Here is a 9,927-nt window from a genome sequence, read left to right as displayed (position 1 = left end):
GCATATTTGTTTTAATTCATACAAATTAATTCACATCAGAATGCATATTTATTTTTTATTGAAAAAAAAAAAACATAATAAGAATTGTTACACATTCGCCAAGCAAAGTAGTCCGTAAAAAGTCCACCCATAATTAAATGCGCAGCAAATTATTTTTGTTTACAAAAATGTAGCATTAATATCGTTCAGAAAAATAACAGGGAATGGCGGTTACATGCAAAAAAGAAAAAAAGCTGCATAATTTATTTCCCTCTCTTCCTGATGAGACGTGAAGAAAACTCTCGGGTGGCCTGCTTCTTCCCTCCTCTCATCTCATCCGCGTGGGCACATCCATAATAATAAAAATGTCAGGCGCCGGACCCTTCAGCAAGGCCCTGCAAGTAGACAACAATATAAATGAGAAATCGTTGGAAAACTAATGTCCCTGAATATGTTTCGAGTCGGTCAAATGTGGCCAGAGCACCAAGTGAATTCGTAGCGAAAAGTCCAAATGCATCGTTAGGATGATGGCTAAAGGGAATTAAATTACAGTTAGAATTTCTTTGCAACATTTAAAATGAAAACGATTCGGGGTGAAATCCCTTTGAGTATTACTTTAAAAAGAAAAAAAAGTGTTCTAAATAGACAATGTAAGCCCATGTTTGTGCTCATGAAAAAAAATTGCAATCTCATATAGTGCTTCCCCCAAACAATTTTTTTTATTGTGCAAATATATTTTTTAAATCCTCGATCATGTCACCCCCGCTAAAAAAAATCATTTTCAATCTGAATATGATTGATATAACAGGGCATTAGCAGCCATGACATATGGTGAGCAGGGAACCCTGGAACAATTGAACCATGGTGTGTCAAAGCTGGACTTGTGCATTCGCACGAGGCACTGATTTGACCCATATGTGCCACCTTGGCTCCATTTAAACCGAAAGTATAAACCCTGTTTTGCAATATATTCACATCCGTGTGATAAATCGCTCTTGTTGCAATACGTGTAGGCTCACCAGGAAAAAAAGCCTCCACCCACTCCTTTCGTTACACAAAGCCTGTGCGTAATTCCAAACTTCCCTATGGCAACCTTCCCCACACTAAAATGCTTCGATATGTGAAAAAAAATCTCCATGTAAGTTTCTAAATCACGTTCCAGTTCGAGATAAGCCCGATAAAATCCAGGTGAATACATTCTCGATACTCACCCGTGGTGTGTTCACTGCCTTCCCCCCGCAAGGAAATACGCACACGCCTTGTCCGATTCTTATTTATCTTTTAAAACATCCCTCCAGCGACAGCTCGGGCTAGAAGGTGCAGAAAATGGTTCTAATCTGAGCGACCAGTGTTTCTCGCCGCTTCCTGGCTGCATTTGATCCGGGGGAGAGTTAGAAGCCTTAAATGTGTTGTGAGGGCACCGAGCTGTCAGACCTTTTGGCGAGTAAGATTGATCGCGCGCAGGCTTCCAGCACTCTTTGTTTGGTATATAAGCAACAAACTGAGAGAGACCTACACCACTTCTTCCTCTCTCGTATACTCACCAAGTCATATTTTTCTTTCGATGGAAATATACCTTGGTGTGTTTAAGGGGGTGGAAGCATTCCAAAAAACGTGGCTTTCACAGATGACTTTGGAAGGACAATAAAGCAAAGTCGCAGCAGGGGAGAGACGTTCAGTAATAACGGAGCAAATTATTCGTTTTTAATGCTGTTGATGACCATTTTGGTCATTACTTTTATAGCTTGAAAGTACACTGTGGACGCCTTTATTGCATTTACAGGCATTTAAAAAGCGCTAATAGTACAAACAAAAATTAGGTTAGCTGTAAAAGGAGCTATCGCACATGTGTTAAACATTGTGTTTGCACAAAGGTGAAAATGGGATTTTGTGTCAAAATGTGAGTGTGCATATTTTGTTCAAATGTTATGTTGCGTAATGGCCTAGAAATGTCACTACATTTAATTTTTTTTTTTTTTTTTTTTTTTTTTGCTGCTCGTCTTCATGTATTTCTCCATAGACGTCAGACGTACAGGATTCACTGAAGAAGTCTTAATAGCACTTTTGGGGTCTGTTGAATGTGTGAGCGTGTGCGTGTGCGCGCGCGCGGGTGTTGGGGGCGTTCTCGCCTGACATCCTCAAACAATACGAGAAAGAGGAGCGCACGAATCCGCGCGCCCTAAGCTTGGGGTCCTTCCTTGTAATAGTGAGAGTCATCCATTCTTAAAAACACACTTTTTTCGGGTGGGGGTCTCTTCTCAGAGTGGCGCGCGGTCGGGAGGATAAAGATGTAAATAAAAGTGGCACGGCTGAGTGAGGCAGCAGCAGCAGCAGACTTTTTGGATCAATCAGGCAGTCAGTGGCTTCTTTTGATTAAAGCCCAAATTGTCATTGGGCAGAGGTAATCATGTGACAGGCAACTCGGTCCAATTTCAACCTTGTCTCCATGAATTCAATAGTTTCATAGTAGCTCGGTCTCCACACGGCCGTAATCACAGAAATAGGAAGAGGAAGCCATCACAGGAGATTTTTTGAATGATTTTCGTCTTCGCTTGGCCGTTGAGTTCGTCGACAATAACGCGTGCAAACTTTCCTGGGCTCGCAGGGAGAGGAGATGAATTACGAATTCGAGCGAGAGAGCGGATTTATCAATAGTCAGCCGTCGCTTGCTGAGTGCCTGACATCTTTCCCCCCTGTCGCTGATTCATTTCAAAGTTCATCAATCAAGAGCTCGACACTGATTCCTCCTCCCTTCGAGCAGACCATCCCCAGCCTCAACCCGGGCAGCCATCCGCGCCACGGCCGCCCGAGACACAGCCCCGACGGATGCAGCCCGCTGCCCACCGCCTCACTGCCTCCGGAGTACCCGTGGATGCGGGAGAAGAAAGCCTCCAAGCGGAACCACCTGCCCACGTCCACCGCAACCACTTTATCTACTAATGGGCCCGTTTGCTTCTCCCCAAAAGGTGGGTTATGTTATTATTGGCTTTTTTTTTTTTACGAGGGAGACATTTATATTATTGTTCAAATGCGATGCTAGTATTTTAGTGGGTCGTGGGGAAGCTTGCAGAAAAAGTTTGGTTAAAGTTTGCTCTGATTTATTCCCCCGGTCACACTTTTGATGTGTGACAGTAATGAAGAGTGATGGAGTTCCGTTGCCGTGGAAGGCAGTTGCAGCATTCATTAGTGTCCCACTCCCTGCGTGGAGCTTTTTTTTTTTTTTTTAAGTGTTTACGTCCACGCTCATGCTAGATAAAAACAGGCGAGACATTATAGATTTTTTAGCGAATATCTGAGCGTGCATTTGTTTTTCTCCAGCCACTCTTATCGCATATATTGTGCCTCCTTGTGTAACGGTTCCTTCCCGGTTCTGCAGGCTCGCCTGAGGTCGCGGAAGGCGGAGGGATAAGCGGCGGCTCCCGCCGGCTGAGGACAGCCTACACTAACACGCAGTTGCTGGAGCTGGAGAAGGAATTCCACTTCAACAAGTATTTGTGCCGACCCAGGAGGGTGGAGATCGCGGCCCTGCTCGATCTGACCGAGCGGCAGGTCAAAGTGTGGTTCCAGAACCGGCGTATGAAACACAAGCGGCAGACGCAGAGCAAGGAGAACCACAACGGGGACGCGGGCAAGGGTCCCGGCGGCGGGGAGGACGGAATGCACAGCGACGATGACGACGAGGGCCCCCCGTACGAGCAAAGCGGGGCCCTGCTGGAGAGAGACACTTTCTCCTTTCACAACAACAATCTGGAATCCACGCAGCAGGTCCACAATAGCAGCTCGGCGAGCTTTGCTGCTGCACCGCTGAACAGCAATGAGAAAAATCTGAAACATTTTCCCAACCCGTCACCCACTGTTCCGGGCTGCGTGTCAACAATGGGCCCAGGCTCGGCATCCGTGCCGGACAATGGCGACAGTCCCCCAGCTTTGGATGTTTCTATACACGACTTCCAAGCTTTCTCGTCGGATTCCTGCTTGCAACTCTCCGACGCTGCCTCGCCGAGCTTGTCTGAATCGCTGGACAGTCCCGTGGACATTGCTGCAGATACTTTCTATTTTTTTTCGGAATCTCTAACAACAATCGACCTGCAAAATCTCAATTATTAACACAAATCAATCACGACTAGTTTTTCTTTTCAGGCTTAACTCACGTCTTTGTATCTTCGGCGCGCATTTTATGGGACGGTAAGGATGAACGTAAATCACGGATGAGGACTGTAACGACCATAAAAAATTTCTTTTTCTTATTTTTTTTCGGACGGAGGGTGAAAACTGTTATGGATGTGTGTGAAAATTCAACAATATCCGGCCTATATGGAAACTGGTCATTTTTATTTTTGTATAGCTTCCAATGTCTTGACTATTTTTGTTAGAATACAATTAACTTGCTACAATCTTTTGTTTCGTGTTTTGAGTCTTATTAATGTCGCTTTGTTAATTAATTAATTATCGTAGAAAATGCGCACTATAATACAATAGTGGAGATTATGCAAATTGAACAACAGGTTGGTAATGAAGTGTGTGTGCTTATATATATATATATATATATATATATATATATATATATATATAATATTATAATACATATATATATATATATAGTATATATATATATATATATGTATCATAATAATATAGTATATATATTATAATAATATATATAAAATACAAAATATTTTTAACATTGAAATACATTTGGATTTCGCATGGCCAAGCTCTTGACACGGTGCATGCTGCAAGCAAACAGCCGAGCCATGTTTGCCTCCAGGACCTCATAAATCACCGCTGTGGCATGAATGGGACGAACATTAAGGAGCCCAATTGTGACTTAATGTTCACAAATACAAGCCCACTTACATTTTCGTGCGGGTTTCCCTGATATCTTAGCTTAAAGGGGGCTGAGCCTATCCACGCGTTGGGCAATGATTCATTTTTATGGCCTGTTTAAACAGGCTGGCTCTCCTACAACGGCTCGCTGGAGTTGCATGTCTGTGCAAGCTGCTCACTTCCCGTGTGGGGATCAAATTCAAACCAGACCGCTAGGATAATTTATTAGATGTGCCCCTCGAACGTATATGTATCATTTTCATTATTTTATTATAGTTATCATTATTTTCTAGGATTATTTTCTTAAGCCGTCAAGTGAAATATTGGGATTCGATATGATGATTATGAATAGCTTTGCTCTATTGCTTTGCACTTACGTTGACTTATGGGAATCGTTTAATAGCCCACTTTGGTTCAATATCGGGATGTAACTTTCTGCGTGAAATCAACAACCACCAGTTGCATCGATCGATTTTATAACACGCAGCTTATCTGTGGCAAAAAAAAAAAAAAAAATCAACAGAGTGTATATGCTCTCTTTTGTGTGTTAAAAACAGATGTAGACTCGGGGAAAAAACTGCGGTGGGGGAGCCCTGCAGTATTGGTGTCCATAACCAAATCATTCCGAGACAACGCGTCTTTTCTGTGCACACATGTGCTCACACAAAGAGCGCAGAGAGCTGCGTGGCCTGCTGGTGGCTGGCTCCCCTGACATGCACCATTCTCCGCGCCCACGCATGCTCTTTGCTGCAGATGGGATGTCAGAGGCGAGGTGGGAGGGGGAAGGGAATTAGAGTAGGCTATTGAGTGCTAGCTTTGCTTACAAGTTTACGTCATGCATTTTGGAAAATGTATGAACATACTATATACTATATGTGCGTATATACATAAATATTGCATCGCACTACATTGTGCTATATTGTTACTATAGATGTGCTAGTTTGTGCAGCTGCACCGAATTGTGATACGCATGACTTCATATGTTACGTTTTTTGTTCGATGTTGCAATCTTCACTGAAATATTATTTTCATTTTAGGTGTAATGCTACATTTGACCACTGAAGGCGCTCATTCATCCCAATGGCTCCCCTCATTCACGCCCCCCGCTCCCCCTCCCTTTTTTTTCTCTCAGTCAAGAGCTTGCCCTCCGGTCTGCTCCCACTCCCACTCACTCCCACTCTCTCTTCCCACCAGACAATCTCCACAACCATTAATTTATTTCCCCAGCAGCTTCATTTGATGAACTTTTTAACAGGGTAATCAAGCCACAGGCTATGCGCGAACACCACCGCTGGCCACGCATTATCACTCCATTTGATCACGCCATAATGAATACATACACCGTGTAAGTTAAGTCAGAGTTGACCCTGAGAGGAAACTGAATTAATAGCACATTCTATTAGTGAATCTCGCCGTTTCCTCAACCTTCCAACAAGTCTGATATGCAGATAAATGTGACCCTAATGAGAAAACAAAGTCATGAGAGCAACGCCATTATCCTCCGCTGGCTTCTTTTGGGTGTCAATGGAGTGAAACATTTGCCCTCTCTTGCCCCGCTGTGACAATATTTGCTGAGTAAATCCCTCGCAGTGTTAAAGCGTGAAACATTTGGCATCGGAATGGGACACTGATAGCCTCTGGCAGTGACACACATTGACACATTCATTCATCCAGAAAAAAATAGTTCCTCCCTTAGAATGACACGATTTAATGACATCACGCATGATTGCCTCCCCTAAAAAAAAAACGGCTTGTAGCCTACCTGGGGTCAGAGTGCACACCTCCGCTTTGGAGCATCCCCGAGCGTCCCGTGCATGCAACCCCGTCCGCCGTCCGCCGCCGTCTGCCACCCAGCTTCATTGTTTGCTCGGCCAATGCGTAAGTGCATGACGCGTCACCTTGATCGACGAGCGGCTGGAATTTAAATAGCCACTCAAACAGCAATCTGTCAGCGGCTGAGAGGATAAGCTCAAGTGTCTCACTGGCTGACCCGGACCCACGTGACCACACCCGTTCATTGATGTTGGTCAATGCCCCCCCTTTAACCCCCTCCCCGCCCTCCTCTTGATATCAGCGTATAGGTAAATGTTGGCACGGTCACTCGGGGTAAGAGAGGAGAGATCAGAGGTGCTCCAGGCGCTCCCTGGACTCAAACATGCTACAATGAGCACTTTCTTAGATTATTCGGTCATGAGCAGTGAGGGTGGGTCGTGTTCCGTGAGAGCTTTCCACCCGGATCACGGGATTACAACTTTCCAGTCGTGCGCCGTGACGGTGAACAACTGCGGCGCGGATGAGCGCTTCATGGCGAGCAGGGCTTCCCCGGACGACCAACAGCACCAGCACCAGCAGCCGGGCTCCTACCAGTCCCCCGCGGGGAATCTGGGGCTCGCTTACGGCGCGCACCCAACCTGCAGCTCCGGCTACGGCGCGCAAAGTTTCTGCGCGTCCTACAACCATTACGCGCTCGGCCAGGAAGTAGACTCCACCGCGGGGTTTCCACAGTGCGGCCCGCTCGTGTACTCGGGTAACCTTTCCACGTCAGTGGTGGCGCAACATCGCCAGAATTACAGTGCAGCCCCTATGGGTCAACTGCAGTATGCCCACCCGGCCTACGGAGGCGGGCACGAGCAAGCCACCCCCTTCCCCGGGTGCTCGAACCCTCTGTCTCCTCTGCATGCGGCTCACCTGGAGGGATGCTGCTCTCCTCTGTCCGAGGGAGCCTCCAATGCACAGACCTTCGATTGGATGAAAGTCAAGAGGAATCCTCCTAAAACAGGTGGGTCTCTTATGCGGCTATTTGGTTTACTTATTGACATGCACATAAATATATGCGTTTCCAAGAGACTGCACTATATGTGTCAAATAGTTCCCATGCAAACATGCACGTCAAAAATACTACATTTGCAGGGAACATATACAAACGAGGTTTATAAATAGCTGCTGTATTTTTTTTTTTTTTGCAGTTTCATAGTATTGTGCAAGTGTACCTAATGTTAGATTCTGTGCGGTATGCTTGAGACTGAGGGCAATGTCATGTGATTATTCAATTCAAACCGTTTAGTCATCATATAAGATATAAATAACAAATCATGTTATAATGTTCTGTCCAATGTCTTCCCTCAAAAATTCCCACTTTTCTCCACCTTTAGGGAGGTCAGGTGAGTACGGCTACGGAAGTCAGCCCAACACGGTGCGGACCAACTTCACCACCAAACAACTGACCGAGTTGGAGAAGGAGTTCCACTTTAACAAGTATCTGACCCGAGCGCGGCGCGTGGAGATCGCCGCTACGCTGCAGCTGAATGAGACTCAAGTGAAAATCTGGTTCCAGAACCGAAGGATGAAGCAGAAGAAACGAGAGAAAGAAGGGCTGCTCCCGGTCAAGGCCGTGACCTCTGACCCTGGCGAGCACCTCCAGGAGAAACTGGACGACGCCGCGTCGGAAAAGTCGGTTTCGGCTCCTTCAACCCCTTCCCCTCCTTCCTCCACGGTGTCCTCCACTGGGGCGGACCCTTACTGTTCCAATTAAAAGCCACTTGCCTCATCCCCAAAGCTAATAGCCAAACTCCTGCATTACCAAAAGTACATTTTGGAGGAACTCATGCACTTTTTGGACTGGTGGGCAAAATGGACGGGCTCTAATTGTCTTTTCTATTGTGTATTGTAAATCTGAAAATGTGCAGTATTAACTTCTTTGGACTGTACGTCAAATGTGCCAAAGTCACAACAATCATCATAATGCACATCATTACGCACATTGTGTGAAAGTCTTGTGTGAGAGTTGCATGGTGCGTTCACGGGTGATCGGGATGCTGAGTTTTATCAGTTTACCAAGGCACGCGTTGCGGGCTTCTATTTGTTTGTATATTTAACCAAGCACAAACGTTTACGGGTCAAACATGGGATTATTAAAGTGAGGTTAGACCTCTTAAAAGTTCCACGTGGTGTTAATTTCTCCCCTGCACGATGACGTCATATTTGTAATTTAAACCAGGAAGTACGCACTTGAATGCACGCAGCCGTGCGCGCTCCCGTGAGATGTAATATTATTTTGCTGTCATTTGCGATGACAACCTTATTGAAGCAAGGGTAGAGGGAGGGCTGACGAAAAAAATAAAGAGTATTGATCCAAACATGGAGGTTAGGATATCGACAAGGATGCAGCCCCACTGGGCCCTGTCAGCGTTTGCTCCTCAGCGTTCAAACTTGCGTGGCAGTGTCATCATCCACGCCAAGAGGGACAAGAGGGACGGTGAAAAGTTGCAGAGGTGCTTACGTCATCTCATTTAAAACAAATTTTATGTGCGAAAAGTCAGATTTCCTCAAATGCTGCTGTCTTTCTTTCTTGTTTTTAGACCCTGCGTCTTTTCTCTGCCCCGCCTCGCACCAGTCCCTCGTTTTTTTCCTAATTGTTTTAATTCCTGGCGTGCAGCATGCGAGTCCATTCTCCCATAAAAGGGCAAAAAAACGCCCAAAGAAGCATGATTAATGAGCGTAGTTCACCTGAACCTGGATCCACCTGCAGGATTGGCTCTCTTGGAGCTGTGGAGACCTGCTGGGGACGGGACGCAGCAAAAACACGCAACATTGTAAGTTCTTCTGCCTTTTGTTCATATGAAATATTTCCCCAATATATTGAACGCGGGTGATGTCCGCTTGCTTGGAAGTATTCGTGTGCTAATTGTGTTCACATGCGTATTATTGTTTGTGCGGGGAAAAAAGATGCAGAATTTTTTTATGATCTTATTTAATTCGAATGACGGTCTGAACAATTTCTTCATAAATAATTGACCTTAAATAAGGTATTTTTAGAACGGTAAGATTGCCGGGTACGCGATTTCAAATATGATAATATTACGAGTGTTTGTTTTATATTTACGATTCGTATTCGTATAGAAATATTTTTTAAGAAGGAATTTGGTAACGTAATATCTTATTTTATATCATTTTTAAAGCACGTTTCCCCGCTGTAGGACTAATATAGCATTTTACCTAGTTTTTCTTTAATCCCGAATGAATAACGTCATTTACCTAATTTGTCGCCACTTTTTATAATCAAAATATATATGGAAATATGTATTTATTTATTTAATATATTATTGTCATTATTAAGATAGT

General features: G+C 44.8%; 2 protein-coding genes and 1 long non-coding RNA gene across 3 annotated transcripts; 2 read left to right on the top strand and 1 right to left on the bottom strand.

Annotated features, from left to right (window-relative positions):
• Window positions 1–29: 29 nt before the first annotated feature.
• LOC119129855 lies at window positions 30–1,425 on the bottom strand. Its single transcript, XR_005099310.1, has 2 exons — window positions 1,191–1,425; window positions 30–374 (listed from the first exon to the last, which is right to left on the bottom strand). It is a non-coding gene; the product is annotated as an uncharacterized LOC119129855 (long non-coding RNA).
• Window positions 1,426–1,484: 59 nt separating this feature from the next.
• LOC119129850 (homeobox protein Hox-A2a-like) lies at window positions 1,485–4,378 on the top strand. Its single transcript, XM_037263182.1, has 2 exons — window positions 1,485–2,945; window positions 3,356–4,378. Exons 1-2 carry the CDS (start codon window positions 2,594–2,596, stop codon window positions 4,084–4,086), a joined length of 1,083 nt encoding a protein of 360 aa, XP_037119077.1. The 5' UTR covers window positions 1,485–2,593; the 3' UTR covers window positions 4,087–4,378.
• A 260-nt stretch (window positions 4,379–4,638) lies between these two features.
• Window positions 4,639–8,746, top strand: hoxa1a (homeobox A1a). Its single transcript, XM_037264555.1, has 2 exons — window positions 4,639–7,585; window positions 7,959–8,746. The coding sequence occupies exons 1-2, from the start codon at window positions 6,892–6,894 to the stop codon at window positions 8,336–8,338; spliced, it is 1,074 nt and encodes a 357-aa protein (XP_037120450.1). The 5' UTR covers window positions 4,639–6,891; the 3' UTR covers window positions 8,339–8,746.
• Window positions 8,747–9,927: the final 1,181 nt, after the last annotated feature.

This window comes from Syngnathus acus, chromosome 11 (genome assembly GCF_901709675.1).
Source record: "Syngnathus acus chromosome 11, fSynAcu1.2, whole genome shotgun sequence".
NCBI classification, from domain to species: domain Eukaryota; kingdom Metazoa; phylum Chordata; class Actinopteri; order Syngnathiformes; family Syngnathidae; genus Syngnathus; species Syngnathus acus.
The sequence above is the reverse complement of the archived record's forward strand: the minus strand, read 5'-3'. Positions and strand labels throughout refer to the sequence as shown.

Coding starts and splice junctions, on each gene's coding strand:
- LOC119129850 (XM_037263182.1), top strand. CDS start 2,594: ATGAATTACGAATTCGAGCGAGAGAGCGGATTTATCAATAGTCAGCCG. Junction 2,946..3,355: donor CGTTTGCTTCTCCCCAAAAG/GTGGGTTATGTT, acceptor CCGGTTCTGCAG/GCTCGCCTGAGGTCGCGGAA.
- hoxa1a (XM_037264555.1), top strand. CDS start 6,892: ATGTTGGCACGGTCACTCGGGGTAAGAGAGGAGAGATCAGAGGTGCTC. Junction 7,586..7,958: donor GAGGAATCCTCCTAAAACAG/GTGGGTCTCTTA, acceptor CTCCACCTTTAG/GGAGGTCAGGTGAGTACGGC.